The following is a 19,356-nucleotide window of genomic DNA, read 5'->3' as shown; positions in this document are numbered from 1 at the left end:
TCTCTTAAATTTTGAAACTGAACCTGCATTCACCACTTCTACTGGCAGCTTGTTCCACACTCTCACCACCCTCTAAGTGAAGAAGTTTCCCTTCATGTTCTTCTTAAACACTTCACATTTCACCCTTAACCCATGACCTCTAGTTCCAGTCTCACCCAGTCTCTGTGGGGAAAGAAGCCTGCTTGCATTTACACTATCTATACCCCTCATAATTTTATATACTTCTATCAAATCTTTTTTAAAAAATCTTAAACTCAGTTCATTTGTAATCATCCCAGATCTGGTGGATACATAATCTTTCTTGCCCTAATACTACTCCATATAGGAAATGTTTGCATTCATATGGTACCTCTGAAGTACCTCATTATTAATTTGTGTACAGTACCCCACAGGTGCATTGCTTAGTATCAAATCAATCAATTTTAATAATACTGATCAAGGGGAAATGGCTAATGCCGAAATAGGGGGAAGAAAAAAGCCAGAGGTTGGGCAAGATGGTGCATTTTGGTTGACTTTTTAAAATAATCTTTTTGATTAGTTGATTTTGGGCTGCAGAGTTAGGTAATCAAATGAAGTTTGGAGCTGTAGGAAATTCAAAGGAAAAAAAAAACAAAAAATGGTGGCATACTTGAAGTCAGGCAGCATCTGTGGAAAGAGATTTTGTCAGTGCTTTCACAAGGTCAGAACTGGTTAGGGATGACTGACTGTAGCAGAAAATATGGTTTTGGGCATGACCTTAAATTGAATGGCTTCATCTTGGTAATGGGTACAATCAGGAAAACTGAGCTTCTGATATATGGATGTTAGAGTAAATTGCCTGGTTGCCGACAAAGTAGCATACTCTCCCAGGGTTCACCGGTGTATGTGAGAAGTGCAAACCTCTGTGGATTGAATGCAGACCTAGTTAAAGCTTCCTAAGCAATTTGTAGGCAGCAGTGTATCACTGACCCATTCCAGCAGGAAATTCCGAGAATGAACCCAGCACTCATGTTTTTTCCTCCCACTTGAAACAATGTTTTGATATGACCGGCGAGGCAGCGTGTCCTGAGTGGGACGTGAGCGGACTCGGTCTGTTAGTAGCTGAAAAACTGGTAGCACAATTGGCATTTGGCAGGAGTGTATTTTGACAGAGATCAAATTGGATCCAGATGTTGCAGAGGTGAGCTTCTGGGAAAATTTGTGTAATGAGTAAATGGTACCCTGTAGAAATGTAGCAGGGAATAGTTTTCTAATCTATGCCATACTTTCCTTTTTAGACAATGGCAGCTGAGCATAATAAAATAAATATGCGATGAATAAAGCATCTTGTCAAAAGCAATTACTTTCATGTTTCTCTTCCCCAGACACCTGATTTTTTGCTATGGCTGGGAAGCAGATTAACAACCATCCAGCCATTCTAATTTAATATTATTAGCACAGTGTTTCATGATGCACAAAATTTGGACATTTCTTTCCCTCGTTTGCAAGGTAAGTACAAATTATTTGCTTTGAAAAAAATACTACAGTTGCTAATTGCATTTCCTCATACTGAAGCTGGCTTGTGTTGAGTTCGTGAAGGGTTCTGTCCGCTACAGACGTAATGCGTGCACTGGTTTAATTATAATTATTCAGCACCAAGTCTGGTGTGCATTTAGGGACACTGAGCTGAGTTTGACTACCACCATTCTCAGTTTTGAAAAAAAGCAGTTTTTTTCAAATTACAATCACTCTGGTGATAAAAATATTTTGCCCTGTTATTGGTTACCTGTTATACACACCACCTAATATTCTGTTCGCTTAACTCAGCAGCTGGTGAATTTAACTTCAAGTAATTAAATTCTTGAATGTAGCACCATCACCAGTAATTGGTGTAAAAAAGAACTCTATCTCATTTGTTTCTCTATTTTAGGGAAGGGATTGTCCTTTCGAAAGCAGGACTGTGAGTCCATACTTAAGAAATTAGTTGACCCCTAACTACCCTTTCAAGTGCCCTAGGAGGGAATTAGGGATGGCCAATAAATACTGTTATTGGATGAATCACAATTGGCAACAACTTAGCAGTCGGCGTCAGTAAGACCAAGGAATTGATTGTGGACTTCAGGAAGGGGAAGGTGAGAGAACACACACCAGTCCTCATTGAGGGACCAGCAGTGGACAGGGTGAGTAGCATCAAGTTCCTGGGTGCCAATATCTCTGAAGATCTATCCTGGGACCAACCTATCGATGCAGTTATGAAGAAAGCACGACAGCAGCTAGATTTCATTAGGCATTTGAGGAGATCTGGTATGTCTCCAAAGGCTCTAGCAAATTTCTACAGCTGTACCGTGAAGAGCATTCTGATTGATTTCACCACCGTCGGGTTTAGAGGTTCCATCGCACAGGATCAGAAAAAGCTGCAGAGTGTTGCAGACTAAGTCAGCTCCTTCATGGGCACCATCCTCCCCACCACTGAAGACACCTTCAAAAGGCAAAGCTTCAAGAAGATGGCATCCATCATTAAGGACCCTCACATCCAAGACATGTCCTCTTCTCATTACTACCACCAGGGAGGAGATACAGGAATCTGAAGACACACACTCAGTGTTTTAGGAATAGCTACTTCCTCCTCCACCAGGAGATTTATGAACAGTCCATGAAGCCATGAACACTATCTCACATTTTTCTCTCTTTTTGCACTATCTAATTTTTTAAATATTTCTTATTGTAATTTATAGTAATTTTTTACATATTGCACTATGCTGCTGCAAAATAACAAATTTCACAACATACATCGGTGATAATAAACCTGATTCCGATTCTCATTCTTTAAATGTGCATTTTTTCCCTCTAAAGGCCGAATGAATGTTCCTTGCTCATTGAGATAAGCACCTATGATAGAAACAGAATATACACCCACATTTGGCATATAGCATTGGTCTTGAGCATTCCAATGTCGGTTATTATATACAGAACTCTGCTTTCTATCTGTTGGCCTAGTCAACGCTGCTAAATTTATCACATTCCATTAAAAAATCTTGGTTGAATATCCCATGAATACTTAATAATTTAATCATGAATTAAGGATTGAGAGCTGACTGAAAGTTTCTAGACTAATTGAAATGCAATTGGCTAGTTTGTCCTAATGAACAAAAATATTAAGCTGGTTATACTTTGTTCATCAATAAATACACACCTGCTTCTGGCTAATTTAATGCTGTGCTGAAGAATGAAAACTTCTGTTCAGAATCTCTGCTCTCTGACCACACAGTTCCCGTCAGAGGTCTCCATTTGAAGATGGAAGTTTTGCCATAATTTTCCCGCAAAGCTCTTCTATCATTGCACACCTTCCTTTTGTACACTTCCACAGTAAAAAGTGGATGGGAAATTCATCTGTACTGTTCAAAATGTACATATTGGTTGTCAGTTGCATTTGCTTTGTACGTTTCATGCTTTCTGTACTTCAAAGGAACTGACTGTAGAAATAAGCATGCCAAGAACCATAATGGAAGGTGAATTTCTCTCCAAAGGAGCAGCATTTCTGAAGCACCTTCATGACCCACAATTACACTGCTCTCATCATCCTGGAGTGACTCTAATGATTCCATTCCTTTTATTTATTTATTAAGATACAGTGCAAGGTTGGCCCTTAGTCCCTTCGAGACATGCCACCCAGAAACCTCAGATTTAACCCTCGCCTAATCAGTGACCAATTAACTTACCAACCGGCACGTCCCTGGACTGTGGGAGGAAACCACCTGTTGTCCTTGAGCACTGGCACAGGTTTTCAGAGCCCTACCAGGTACACCTCAGTGCCTGACACCTTGCGAGGTTTCGCCCTCATGAAACATGTTCTGATGTCAGCCTCCACAAAGTCATTTAGCTCATCTCGGAGTGAAGTATCGTAGCTATTCATTTGGCCTGCAAACCCTGCTAGAGCTGATGTGCATCTGATTCCATTTCTAACTTCAATTGGCATTGTTTTATTGCTCTTAAAATAGTCTTCCATTGGTCATACTGGACCTCTTGTATAGTTCTGGATCACTGGTCTTGGGTACCACAGATTTAGCCCTCAGAGGACTACAGATCTCAAGGTTTACTCATGGCTTTTGGTTTGGCTATGTCCGGTATGTTCTCGAAGGCACACACTCATCCACACAGCTCTTGATAAAGTCAAAGTCAACTGTGGCATAGTCATTCAGATCCGAAATATCATCCAGTCCACTGACAAAAAAGCAGTCCCGTAGGCGATCCTCCATCTTCCTTGACCATACCTCCTTAGTCGTCACCACTGGGTGCTGCAGTTTTTAGTCTCTGCCTTTATGCTGGAAGTAGAAACACAGCCAGGTGATGGAACTTTCCAAAGTGTGTGCATGGCATGGCGTGGTACATGTTCCTGATGGTGGATAACCGTGGTCAGATGTGTTGGCTGCTCTGGTTCCACAGGTGATATATTGGTGGTAGTTGTTCAGAGACTTCTTGAAGCCGGCCTGGTTGAAATCCCCCGCAATGATAGGGAAGGCATCAGGGTGTGCTGTTTTGTGACTGCTGATCACAGTGCTCAGCTCTGCCAGTGCCTGCCTGACGTTGGCCTGAGGTGGAACGTACACTTCTACCAGGATGATGGCAGAAGATTCCCTCGGTAAATAAAAGGGACACGACTTGACCGCATGTTGATCCAGGTTGGGTGAGCAGGATTGAGAAAAAAATTGTCACAATTGGTGAGTGATTAGAATTAAGTTTGGAGCTAAAAGTAGCAAATTAGCGACATAATTCCAGTAATGGTTTGTCTGCCTTAGAAGATTTTGTACAGGTGCTTTGGCCTCTCGCTTGGATTTCAGCATTCAGCTCATCCCTCTGCTTCTACTTTCTTTTATTTACTGATCATTTCATTCACTTCTGATAGATTTACTGGTGTACTCAAAGGGCCTCCGGCACATTGAGATTAAATGTGGCTTTATTGCAAATTTACTACCTTAGCTTTTATGTATTCATTGATTCACAGGGTGTGGGCATTACCAGCAACCTTGGCTCATCCCTGACATTGAAGAGATGGCGGAGAATCACAAGAGGACAAAGAAAGGATGGCAGATTTCTTTCCAGCACTGATTTGCAAACAGAGTAACGTCACAGTTACAATAACTAACGTCAGCTTTTTATTCAATTCCAAACTTGATTCATTTACTTTCATTTAAATCCCCAGTTTCCACAGTAGGGTTCAAACTGACTCTTGGATCACCAGATACCTTTTGACCATCTTCCATGTGTCTAATTAAAAAGTACTTGTTTAAAATTCTTTACAATGGCTAAGGTGACCATATCAGAATAAAAATTCAGCTAACTTCTATGTCCTTTGCATTCTTTTCCATTGGAGAGATACACAAACCATTCAAAATTATCATGGTGAACCTATGCTGGTCTCAACTTCTCTTCTGGGCCAACTCCCTATAGCCCTGGATCTTTCAAAGTTCAATATTATCAAAGTATGTATACTATGTACAAGCTTGTGATCTGTCTCCTTACAGGCAGCCACAAAAGAAAGAAGTCCAGTAGAACCCATTAAAGAAAAGACCGTCAAACACCCGATGTGCAGGGGGAGAAAAAGAATTATGCAAACAATAAAAGAGAACAAATAACATTCAGAACTGAAGTTTACGAAAGTGAGTCCACAGTCATGAAGCCAGCCATCACTGCAGCCGATTTGGTAGCCTGTTAGTTCCAGGCCACAGCCTCAGTTTAGCACAGATAGGTAAACCTTGCAGAACAGCGAGCTGAACTGGTGCGTCCCTCGCCTCCAGCCCTGATCTTTTCAACCTGGCTCAGCGCTCAAATCATCCAAACTTGGTCATCCCTCGCTTTTGGGCCCAGGCCCGAGGGCCTGGGCCCTGCCACTTCTATATGGCCTGTATCCCACCTTTCCAAGTTGATCAAACCTTGGGTCTTTCCTCATTCTCAGGCCCAGGCCTGGGACACGCTGCCTCAACTCTGCATCGCCTTTGCTCACTTTGCCTCAGTTCTGCTGCATTGAATTGCCTCCATGTCCACTCCAGCAATGGCCAAACACTGGCTCATTCCCCACTCTCCTGCCTAGGCCCTGCCGCCTCCATTCGGCCCGTACATGCAACACTACAACCATCCTGCAACTTTTCGAATTCAGTTCACACCACGAAAATGCCAGGTTGCACAGGCAGTTCAACAGCTCAGCTGCGAAGGGGAAGTTACAGGCTACTGACTGCAGTGATTGTATCTGAGAAAAAGTGTGATTAATACAGTAATTTTATTTTTGGTTTAGTTTGCTACCAGAAAGTCGTCACCAGCACCATCTTAAACCAGAAAACAACTTCAAACATTTATCTATTTCCATCTTGTATATATCTAATGACCCTGGCTTCTAATGCCCAGGGGCAGAGAAATCCAGATATTCACGACCCTGTGGGTAGGCCTCTTTGTCCCTGACTTATCCATTAGGATAGATATTGAGATGTTCTCACTGTCAAGTTCTCTTAGGATCTTATTTGTTTGGATAAGATCACCCCTCATCTTTCTAAACTCCAAGGAAAACAGACTCCGAAATGTTGTGCCCCCCTTGACAGGATAATACTCTCCGCTCAAGAATGATCTTGATAAACCTCCTCTATATCCCTTTTTTAGGTAAGGGCACCAAAACTGTGCTCAACAGTCCAGGTTTAGCCTCATCAACACGTCATACAACAACAACAAAACCTCCCTGCCCATAAAATCCAATCCCTTTGCAAAAAAGGGCCCAATATTCTCTAGGAAGAGGTGCAGTCGACGTTTCAGGCCGAGACCCTTCGTCAGGACTAACTGAAGGAAGAGTGAGTAAGGGATTTGAAAGTTGGAGGGGGAGGGGGAGATCCAAAATGATAGGAGAAGACAGGAGGGGGAGGGATGGAGTCAAGAGCTGGACAGGTGACAGGCAAAAGGGATACGAGAGGATCATGGGACAGGAGGTCCGGGAAGAAAGACAAGGCGAGGGGGGACCCAGAGGATGGGCAAGGGGTATATTCAGAGGGACAGAGGGAGAAAAAGGAGAGTGAGAGAAAGAATGTGTGTATAAAAATAAGTAACAGATGGGGTACGAGGGGGAGGTGGGGCATTAGCGGAAGTTAGAGAAGTCGATGTTCATGCCATCAGGAGAAGTCCTCCAACCTCGGCCTGAAACGTCGACTGCACCTCTTCCTAGAGATGCTGCCTGGCCTGCTGCATTCGCCAGCAACTTTTATGTGTGTTGCTTGAATTTCCAGTATCTGCAGAATTCCTGTTGTTCGCCCAATATTCTCCTTGCCTTTTGAACTACGTATTGGGCATGCATACTGACTCTTGGTATTTCCTGTATTGGAACACCCAGATCATTTTGAACCTCCAACACTTCCAGTATTTTGTTATGATGTTAACATTTTTATCATCAAATACAGCTGACTGTTAATTACTTGAATGTGCCGACAAATTAAATGGTCCAGATCAAAATATTGTTCTCAAATAAATTGGCAGCCCACTCAAAACGCTTCAATCCTCAGATCTACATAACACTTCTAAGGTTGAATCTTTCCCACAGATGAATACTTCCAACCAAATTATTCAGTCACTTTGAAAGATTAAAATCTGTCACGAGCCTTATGGCCCATCAGGCCGGTGCTTATGCCGGTTTCCGTGGTGTGAGGCAACCGAGAGTACGAGACTCCCCCCCGGATAGGACGCCAGTCTATCGCGAGGTTAACCCCCAGCATTTTTGCTGGTACCCGTTCTCAGCTGGGTAGACTGGAGCATTGTGAGGTTAAGTGCCTTGCTCAAGGACACACACGCTGCCTTGGCCGAGGTTTGAACCCACGATCTTCAGATCGCTAGTCAACGCCCTAACCACTTGGCCACGCACCACACACATTTTAAAAGAGCAAGCTGGCAAATCAATTGAACTCCTGTTAGACCCTGACAAGCTCTGCCCAGTGCACATGGCTTAGATTACATGATCTGGCCTTGCAGGGTCAGAACTCCAGTTATACAACAGCTTCAGGCCAGGGGTTGGTGTGTGATTAAACGTGGGTATCCAGCAATTGCTGAAAGGGTTGAATTGCTGAACTATTATCTTTGCCTCATCATTGGAAGTGTAGCAAATAGAAGCTTAAATTCAATTTGAAGAAAGTCAGGTAAAGTATTTCAACCCTAAGAACCAAATGAAAGTTGAAATTACTTTACCTAGCAAAATAGAGTCATAGAGTTGTTCAGCATAGAAGCAGCCCGTTGGTCCTGACGATTGTACCTATCAATACTAACCCCATCTACTTGCATTGGGTCTGCAGCTTCCTAAGCATAGGCAATTCAAGACTAACCGCTTCTTAAATATTGTGAGAATACACTCTCCACTAGCTGTTCAGACAAGTATTCTAGATGCAACTTGGAAAAGGCTTCACGGCAGGAGGGGTGAGTTATCCTTCCAATCACTTCTAAACATCCCACTTCAAACCCATGCCCTTTCTCGTTGACGTCCTCACCATGTGAAAAAGATTTTTTAATTGTATAACCTATCACTCCCTGATAACTTTGTACACCTCTATCAAGTGATCCTTCAGCCTCTCCTGCTCCAGTCCCTGCTTAGAACCGTAATGTTCCAATCCAGGCAATGTCCTGCTGAATATCCTCTGCCCCTTCTTCAATACAACATTATTTCTATTTGGTGATGACTAGAAGTGGGCACAATACTCCAGGTGTGACCTAGCAAATATTCTATGAACTGGTAAAATAACAATTCCCAGATCTTATATTCTATGCTGACAATAATTGTTAATTAATGCTCTTTAATTAACTTCTCTGGCACTGAAAATTTTTATTAAGACTGCATACTCATTCCTCCAAGGACTGATTATCAATGGAGAGTTTAAAGGTTTTTTTTGAACTTCCCTTTTGCCTTCATTCCTGTTTTGATCCTGCATCTGGAATCAGCTTACCAGGTTTCAGCTGGCATGCTTTAAACCATGGACATCTGATTAACTGGAAAGACGCAAGTTAGGGTGTGCAAGCGCAGCGCAGTGGGTTTGCGATCAAAGTCCCAGAGCCTTGGGAATCTGGGAGAGTCCAGGTTAAATCTGGAAGGTTGCCACCTACATTTACACCAATCTTCTTTTCCCTCTCTTTCTTCCATTCACTGGATCTGATCTGATACCGAACGCACCCACCCAGCTTATCTCTTATCCCAGCTTCCTCTTCCACAATCATGCAGCCTGCTTGATAGATAAAAAGTACTGCTGAATCGTCCTGTCCAGTTTGTGTCAGAGGCATTTTGGAAATTTGCCACACAGATACTTCAAAAATTCAGAGTAGCCACCATGACATTCGCAATGACAGCAAATTCCAACTCAAGAGTTTAAGCTGAGGCTTTAGGGAGAAGCAGAACGATTAATTTCGAAACAGTATGAAAGCATGAAATGGCTCCTGGCTAAGTGAATTTGATTATTAGAGTGATACAGTTCTACACATAAGGAAAGGCCCTTTGGCCCAACTCATCCATGGTAAGATCTCTATCAGAGCTAGTTCCATTTGGATTAAATCCCTCTTACTAATTTCCCATCCATGTACCTGTCTTTTAGACATTGTAATTATACCCATTCTACAGCTTCCTCCATGTACTCACATCCTCTGTATGAAAAAACCTCCCTCTCACCTTAAATCTATGCCCTCTAGTTTTACTCTCCTACCCTGAGAAATAGACTGCGAATATCAAAGACCCTCAAAAAGGCCTTTTCTTCTCACGTCCTATCAGTCTGTTGTCGCCAGTACAATCTGCAATGCAGTGGTGTGCTGGGATAATGGATGATGCCAACAGGATCAATAAACTGATTAGAAAGGCTGGTCTGGCTCTGTTATAGGAGTCAAACTGGACATACCGGAAGCTGTGGTAGAACAAAGGACTCTACGGAAAATCCAGGCAATTCTGGACATGAATGATCCTAGAATGAAAGGTTAATGTAAGAGGAGTGTTTGATGGCTCTGGTCTGTGCTCGCAAGAGTTTAAAAGAATGAGGGGGGAATCTCATTGAAACATTGAATATTGGAAGGCCTAGGTAGACGTGATGTGGAGAGGATGTTTCTAATAGTGGGGGGGGGGTCTAGCATCAGTGGGCACGGTTTCAGAATACAAGGACATCCCTTTAGAACAGAGATGAAGACTAATGTCTTTAGCCAGAGGGTGGTGAATCTGTGGAATTCTTGTCATAGTCAGCTGTGGAGGCCAAGTAGCTGGGTATATTTAAAGTGGAGTTTGATAGGTTCTTGATTAGTAAGGACATCAAAGGTTACAGGGAGAAGGCAGGATAATTGGGTTAAGAAGGATAATAAATCAGCCATGATGGCGTGGCAGGCAAGCTGAAGCAGCCGAGAGACCCAATCCTACTCCTATGTCTTATGGTCTTACGGCCCACTTCCCCAGCTCATCTATACCTGTTGAAAACAGATCAATTTTGGAGTCTTCCACAACCTATTAAGCACTTTAACAGCATTGTCATTCAAGTCATTACTATAGAAGCTAAACAATAGTGGACCCACCACCAGTCTCTGTAGAATACAACTGGCTGCAGACTGTCGATCTGATTAACAACCCTCCACAACCCTCCTTCCGCCAAGCCATTTTTCTTATCCAGTTAGCTAGTTCACCTAGGATCCCACATGATCCAACCTCCCCACTAGTCCCATCAACACAGCCTTTATTTTACCTAAACTCATTGATAGTTTTGGATGTTCTGAGTAAGGGAAATAGAGGATTTCCTAAATCCTTCTGATCTTGAATATCCATTTTTATTTTCCTATTTGTTTTTTTCTTCTTGTTCTTTCAACTGCTTGAGTAGGATTAATTGATTCTCACTGACAGTTAATCTATCACCGTCTTAGCATTAAATTTAAACTCACTTTCCCCTCAGTTCTTATCTGGTGTTTAGGTTTTGAACAAACCATCGAGAGGTTACAAAAACATTATAGCAGCAATGAAACATTTCCATTTCTGCAGACTCTGTCCCCTGTCATATCGGTTCTTGGGAAACAGGGAGTTGAAGATACCAGCAAGAATGAAGCAGTGGATTCAGTGCGATTGATCTAGCTCTTAATTACTTCTCCAAAACAGATACTGTTGCAGATTTGTTAGCCACGTTGCTTTGGTTACTTCGAAAGATTTTCTGATTTTCAGTTTGATTAAATATATGGATGACTGGTGGATAAGTGTCCCCATTTGGACCTTCCATCCTCCCAAGTGTACTTCACCATTGGACTTCCTGCATTCTCTCTCCCTTTTCACGTGGGCCAACAATGCACCTGTTCTCCTATCCCATAATCACCTACATTACTCTTCCAGTCACCATGTCTCCATACTGAAAACCTCTAACCTAAAGTACTGCACTTTATCACTTGTCTCTCCTTCATAAAACCCTTAACTACAACATATTCTTATGGGGGAGATCTTAAATAGGTTTTTTGCATCTGTATTTACTAAGGAAACTGACATGAAGTCTATGGAATTAAGGGAAACAAGTAGTGAGATCATGGAAACTGTACAGATTGAAAAGGAGGAGGTGCTTGCTGTCTTGAGGAAAATTAAAGTGGATAAATCCCCGGGACCTGACAGAGTGTTCCCTCGGACCTTGAAGGAGACTAGTGTTGAAATTGCAGGGGCCCTGGCAGAAATATTTAAAATGTCGCTGTCTACAGGTAAGGTGCCGGAGGATTGGAGAGTGGCTCATGTTGTTCCGTTGTTTAAAAAAGGATCGAAAAGTAATCCGGGAAGTTATAGGCTGGTAAGTTTGACGTCGGTAATAGGTAAGTTATTGGAGGGAGTACTAAGAGACAGAATCTACAAGCATTTGGATAGACAGGGACTTATTAGGGAGAGTCAACATGGCTTTGTACGTGGTAGGTCATGTTTGACCAATCTATTGGAGTTTTTCGAGGAGGTTACCAGGAAAGTGGATGAAGGGAAGGCAGTGGATATTGTCTACATGGACTTCAGTAAGGCCTTTGACAACGTCCCGCATGGGAGGTTAGTTAGGAAAATTCAGTCGCTAGGTATACATGGAGAGGTGGTAAATGGGATTAGACATTGGCTCAATGGAAGAAGCCAAAGAGCACTGATCCCTGCGGCACACCACTAGTCACAGACTCCACTCGGAATTGCTCCTCCGAGTGGAGTCTGTGACTAGTGGTGTGCCGCAGGGATCAGTGCTGGGTCCATTGTTATTTGTCATCTATATCAATGATCTGGATGATAATGTGGTAAATTGGATCAGCAAATTTGCTGATGATACAAAGATTGGAGGTGTAGTAGACAGTGAGGAAGGTTTACAGAGCCTGCAGACGGACTTGGACCAGCTGGAAAAATGGGCTGAAAAATGGCAGATGGAGTTTAATACAGACAAGTGTGAGGTATTGCACGTTGGAAGGACAAACCAAGGTAGAACATACAGGGTTAATGGTAAGGCACTGAGGAGTGCAGTAGAACAGAGGGACCTGGGAATACAGATACAAAATTCCCTAAAAGTGGCGTCACAGGTAGATAGGGTCGTAAAGAGAGCTTTTGGTACATTGGCCTTTATTAATCAAAATATTGAGTATAAGAGCTGGAATGTTATGATGAGGTTGTAAAAGGCATTGGTGAGGCTGAATCTGGAGTATTGTGTTCAGTTTTGGTCACCAAATTACAGGAAGGATATAAATAAGGTTGAAAGAGTGCAGAGAAGGTTTACAAGGATGTTGCCAGGACTTGAGAAACTTAGTTACAGAGAAAGGTTGAATAGGTTAGGACTTTATTCCCTGGAGCGTAGAAGAATGAGGGGAGATTTGATAGAGGTATATAAAATTATGATGGGTATAGATAGAGCGAATGCAAGCAGGCTTTTTCCACTGAGACAAGGGGAGAAAAAAAACCAGAGGACATGGGTTAAGGGTGAGGGGGGGGGAAAGTTTAAAGGGAACATTGGGGGTCTTCTTCACACAGAGAGTGGCGGGAGTATGGAATGAGCTGCCAGACGAGGTGGTAAATGCGGGTTCTTTTTTAATGTTTAAGAATAAATTGGACAGATACATGGATGGGAGGTGTATGGAGGGATATGGTCCATGTGCAGGTCAGTGGGACTAGGCAGAAAATAGTTCGGCACAGCCAAGAAGGGCCAAAAGGCCTGTTTCTGTGCTGTAGTTTTTCTATGGTTTTCTACGGTCTTGGCCCAAGACGTCGATTGTTTATTGACCTCCACAGAGGCTGCCTGGTTTGCTGGGTGAGTTCTTCCAGCATTTTGTGCATTGCATATTCTGATCTGTCCTTGTTTCCCCCCGTACCAAGAATTTCTGTCTCTCACTGCCCCCATTCTCCCTCCTGTGAAGTGATACCCGACATACAGTGCAAATGACAGCCATTACAATGAAGCTTGGGGATAATCATTTCCATAGATCTAGCTTAAGAGAAAAGAATTAGTTCTGTCCACTTAACGGTCAGCCTCAGCAGACCGTGGCAATTTAGCAGCAGCTACAAAATCCTGTAACACCACTTTTCTTGGAAGGGCTAAGTATGTGAACAAAATACACCAGTACCATTCTTAGCACACAAGGTGTTTTTCCAGTAATGGGAGGGCACTAATAGGAATAGTGCCTATGGAAAGAAGTATGGGAACTGGTGGTCATGCCGAGATGGGAACCTGCAAGGAGGCTCACCTCTGTGCTGACACCCTGCAGCAACGAGATGGTCAAGGAGATCAGTGTGAAATAATTCGCCAAGGCAATATGACCTGGCTGCCTTTAGGCCCTAGTGGTGGACTGACAATGATGAGCAGTCCAGCCAATCCGACTGGGGACCAGGACTACCCGAGTCCTAAAGTTTCCCTCATCATTTCCTTTTGGGTGAGATGGAAACTCCTATCTATCCTTGCTGTTCGGCTGTCCATCTCTTACTGACCTGCAGGGCTTTCTTGTTTTTCAAGCTGAATGTTGGCCACTGGCCATTAAATGTTATTATTTGAGGGAGAACCTCTGGGTGGAGAGTGAGACAACGTCCATCCCAACAGTAGATGAGATGAGCGGACCTTCAGACCCAGGCGGGCGGGCAACACAGGGAGCAGTAGCTGCCTGCAATGGTCCACACTTGCCATGCCAGATAGGGTGCAGCCTGGATCCCTCCCGTCTGCAGCAAGCTGTGCGTTACCTTGGTAACCGACTCCACACAGAGCCAAGCAGCAATGAGATGCCCATCTCACTGCCAGAGCATTCGCAGAACCTGGCACAGAGTGCACACCCCAGCGAAATGTCTTTTTAAATTACAATGCACGTGTTCGGCTCCTGAGACCAAGCCCTCTACAGCATATCGGTGTGCTGCAGTGGGGCATTCAGCAGGGTATCAGGGCAACCCTGGACTTTGACCCTGTGGGTTCTCCTCTGCACTTGTCAACCACCCATCCCCAGGAGTCAGATCCCAGTCCCTATGAGAGAAGCAGCAACTTACTGAAGGGATTTGCTCCTTGTCGTCTTCCACTTGAGAGGCCTCCCACACTGCTACCTAGGAAGGAAAGAGATAATAAAGTTTAAATGTCAGCTGGTTGTCCCGTTATACTAGACAAAAAAAAGATTTTGCTTCCTGATTACTTTAGGGTGTATCTTATGGATTTTGGGTTGCTGATCATGAAAATCACCATGAAATTTCCCTTTCACACACCACTTTCACCTATATTTGTTACTTCAATTCATAATTCAAGTCAGAATAACTGATGACAAAATTAAGGAAGGCATTTTTGTAGAGCCACAATACAAAAAGGTCAACAAAGAACCTCTAGTGCGACTGGAGAAAATTGCATGGAAGGCATTCAAGGACGTTGTTGAAAAATTTCTTAGCGACTACAGAGCACCAATCTACGTGCAGCTTGTTGCCAACATGCTTCAAGTATTCAAAACCATTAAATGCAACATGTCTTTAAAGACTCATTTTTTGCATTCCCATTTAGGCTTCTTCCCTGCAAATCATAGCACTGTCAGTGACGAGCATGGTTAAAGATTTCACCAGGACATTGCAGTCACGCAGAAACGATATCAGAGCAACTGGAATCCATCAATGCTAGCTGATTATTGTTGGACACTTAAGCAAGAAGCCTCAGACACTGATGACAAATGAAAACCATCAACAAAACATTTTTAGCTTAGTTGATCTACTGCAAAGCGTCAGCACTGTTATGCAATTAAACACAATATATTCAATAAAAGTCAAGTCTTTTGTTTATCCAAATTCCTACAATATACAAGTAATCTGAAATTATGTTCAGCTTCAAGCATTCTATTGTAAACAAAAAAAAAAAATTCTGAGGAAGCAACACTTTTGTTGTCCAGTGTTATTGACAGAGGACACAGAAGCATTGATAATGGTGATTGAAAAGCTCTATAACATCAATGTAGACCTTAGCAAGAGGGAAATTCAGAGGTTCTTGACAGTTCCTATTTTTGAACCAGCTTGCTGATGTATTATTAAAGCTCCTAAATGAACAGTGGCTAAATACTGGGGGAAAAAGCAACTATGCAAGCTATACCCAACAAGAGTACAGACAATTCCTAGCTTTTGCACGGTCCCGTAGCAGAGAAACTTTTAATGGAGACCTGGTGTGACAACCAGACAACCAGCGTAGAAATTCCGTCACAGCAGCTGGGGAAATTAAGTTTGAATAAATGGATAACCTTGGGGTAAAAACGGTAGTGAATCATGAACACAAGCCATTCTGCAGATGCCGGAAATCCAGAGCAATGCACTCAAAATGCTGGAGGAACTCAGCAGGTCAGGCAACATCAATGGAAATGAATAAACAGCTGAGGTTTCGGAAGCACAGAGGGGGAGCAGAGAGGGAGGGTCTCACTGAACTCCCAAATTGTTGACTGTATATTCATTTCCAAAGATGCTGCCTGATCTGCCAAGTTCGTCCAGCATTTTGTGTGGGCTGCTCTGTAAAAATCCTTTTTAAAAGGATTGCTTTGACAGTAACAATCTTGCTCTGCCCAAATACCAGAAAAATGCTGCACAAACAAGTTCACCTTTGTTTTTAATTTTTTTTTATCAGAAATGAAAAACATGTGGAAATTTATCTTCCCAGAAACACATGAATTAAAGCAAATCACTTGTTCTATGCATTGTGAAAGAAAAGAATAAAACTCCATTCCCTCAACAGGTTTCCTTTAAACGAAATGGACAGTACATATTTTTACTTGTCGGCTTGTTATCAAGACTTTGTGCCATGTTTTACCAATCACTGCACAAATTGTAGTCATTACTGATGATCAAAGTCTGAACATTTACAATAAAATTGTTGAGGAGAATTCCCATCTCTGCTTTACTGTTGCCTGAAAGTGCCAAATTCAACTAACTGCATGAAACTTAATTAGCATCTTATCCTTTCACCACAAGGCCTAGACTGAAGCAATGTAATAACAAGGTCAAGCAGTTAGAGACGCCAGCAATCTGGTGTTTGCCACTGTGTTTTGCTCGCCCATAATCTGAAACACATTTCACATTGGTCCTGTCTATACACTGTAAGATGCTTTTTTGGTGACTACATGCAAAAGAATGATATTTCATGTTGACTGCTGAGTTATTTCCTAAATCTGTCTTTACACACAGTGAGTAAACAAGCATTTTGCTTTGAACAACTTTTACCAGTGACGGCAATGTTTCCTAATTTACGAGGATACAGCCTGGACCAGAGGTCCTGAGTTATACGGAAAGGTTGGCCACACTGGATCTTTATTTTTTGGCGCATAGGAGAGTGAGGGGTGACCTCAAAGAAGCTTATAAAATTCTGAGGGGTATAGATAATCATAGTTTTTCTCAGGGATGGAGACTTCAAAAGTAGAAGGGAGAGATACAAGAGGGGAGAGATTTAAAAGAGTCCTGAGGGATAACTTTTTGCACAGAAGGTAGTGAGTGCCAGAAGGAATGATCTGCCAGAAGAAGTGGTTGAGGTGGGTACATTGCAACATTTAGGATGCATTCAGATAAGTACAGGGAGGGGAAAGGCTTGGAGACTTATGGGTCAAACATAGGCAACTGGGACCAGCAGGGAGAACATTGTGGTCTGCATTAACTAGTTAGGCTGAAGTGCCTGATTCCCTGCTGTATTACGCTGTGACTCTACAACTAGTTATATGTAGAATTAGGAATCCCACCACAAAAGCTGAGGAATGTAAATTCAATTAAGAAGTAAACCTGGAATTTAAAGTTTTGTTTTGATAATATTGGAACTGACTGGAAGATGTTTTTGACATTCTGAGATCTAGGTGATTATTGGACTACACTTTACATTGGTCTCCTTCAGTTTTCTGGTGTTGTGGCTGATCTGTTAGTTTTTTGTGTGTGGGGGGGTTGGGAGTTTTGATGTTAGTGTCGCTGTTCTTTTCTGCGAGTGAGGGGGTCAGAGGTTTGATGTTATTGTTGCTGTTTCCGTTTTCTCTGTGGTGAAGGGGGACGGGGATTTGATGCTATTGTCATTGCCTTTTCTTCTCCGGGGAGAGAGTGGGGGGATTTGATGCTATTGTTGCTATTTTGTTCTGTGAGGGAGGGAGTGGGGGTTTTGAGATTTGCAAGTTTTGTTTCTTTTCTATTTTGTGCTGGGGGGTAGTTGATGTTTTTTCTTTCAACAACTCCTATGGCTTGTCTGTATTTCATGGCTATCTGGAGAAGACAGATATCAGAGTTGTATTGTACATGCATACTTTGACAATAAAATGAACCTTTGAACCTTTAAATCATCACAAAATCCTCCCTGGTTCATGAGTACCTTACACGAGAGGAAATCTGCCCTTCTCTACCTGAGACTCCCAGTGTAATTTCAGGCACACTACAGTACAGATGGTTTGTTCTCTGAAATAGGCCAGCAGCCCAGTCCTCAGTAAATGGTAGTACATGCCTTGCCATATCTTATGAATGGGCTTAAAAATGTAACAATCTGGACTGTCTAAGATGAGCAGAATCAAAGATATTGACTAACCTTTATGTGTTTCTTTCACACCACTGTCATTCACCAGGAACTGTTCCTTACTCTACACAAACTGCTGAGTTTTCTTTTTTTCGTACTGACATGGTTGTAAATGCAGTTTTACATTGATTTTACAAGCACATAAACAGTTATGTGCTGAGATACCACAAGTTGATAACATCTATCATCAAGTATGCCTACCATCTGGGCCACGCCATCTTTTGCAACTACCATTGGGCAGGGAATGCAGAATCCTGAAATCCCACCCCTTCAAGTTCAAGAACATCTACTTCTCTTCATTCAGTTCTTGATCCCTAATCACTATCTTACTATATCAAAACTCTGGCCACATTTCACTAAAATAGCTCTTAGAGGATACCTCCTCTTATTTACCCCTTGATCATGACCCCACTAAGGAGCACCTGGCCATTGTCTCCCACACCATCACCGACTTTATCCGCTCGGGGATCTCCCATCCACTGCTACCAAACTTAATAGTTCCCACACCTCGCACTTCCTGTTTCTACCTCTAAAGATTTTGGATCTCCCCCTCCCATTTTCAAATCTCTTACTAGCTCTTCCTTCAGTTAGTCCTGAAGAAGGGTCTCGGCCTGAAAAGGCGACTGTACCTCTTCCTAGAGATGCTGCCTGGCCTGCTGCGCTCACCAGCAACTTTGATGTGTGTCACTAAAATAGCCATTGGTTTTGTTCTAATTCTGTCATTTCTTGAATAATTTATGTTTCTATTGTGAATGCTGTGTCTTTGATGCTATATGCCTGCGATGCTGCTGCAAGGAAGATTTCCAGTACATCTGTGCACATGACAACAAACTCATCTTTGACTTTGGAAGTATTTTCCTGAATGGAGGTCAACCAACATTTCAAACCCATACACATCTCAGAGCAGTAGCTCAGCAGTGACATTAGTAAGAAACTGTTTTCCCTTCTCAGTATGGAAATAAAAAGCTTAAAAGATGCAATAAAAGTTAATTAAATAATTTTTTTTTTAAATTTCAAAGTTCCCAACTTAATTAGATAATTGACTTCCGTATTATATACTTAAGTCTTTAGTGGAGGTAAATCTTAATTTAGTAGATTTCAGCATGTTAAAGGCCCAATGGCAGATTGAAAACTGGAGTAGGATCCACATTATGTAAATAAAAGGAAGTCAGCCCTGTTGCTTTTGTTTTTCAGATAGGTCAATTATTATAAACTGCAGCAATCCTATTTTCCAATATGTTCCCAAGACAAGTTAATATTAGGAGTAAGAAGAGGCTGCTAAATCCCCCGAAATTGCTCTGCCAATTACGTAAGATCATGGCTGATCTGATTTGTAACCTCAGTTCTCCATCCACACCTACCCATGGTAACCTTTCATCTCCCCCCTTGCTCATCAATCCCTCCAGTGGTC

General features: G+C 42.4%; 1 protein-coding gene across 3 annotated transcripts in view; it reads right to left on the bottom strand.

Moving 5' to 3' along the window:
- Positions 1 to 19,356, bottom strand: part of smoc1 (SPARC related modular calcium binding 1) — a 248,922-nt gene that overhangs the window by 855 nt on the left and 228,711 nt on the right. For all 3 annotated transcript variants that reach the window (XM_063052100.1, XM_063052091.1, XM_063052109.1), the window contains exon 12: positions 14,441 to 14,494. In XM_063052100.1, coding sequence (XP_062908170.1) covers positions 14,441 to 14,494 — 54 coding nt within the window. The remainder of the gene's footprint in view (positions 1 to 14,440; positions 14,495 to 19,356) is intronic.

Source organism: Mobula hypostoma, chromosome 1, assembly GCF_963921235.1.
Source record: "Mobula hypostoma chromosome 1, sMobHyp1.1, whole genome shotgun sequence".
Taxonomy (NCBI): Eukaryota; Metazoa; Chordata; class Chondrichthyes; order Myliobatiformes; family Myliobatidae; genus Mobula; species Mobula hypostoma.
Note: the sequence above shows the minus strand (reverse complement) of the source record. Positions and strands in the feature narration are given on the sequence as shown.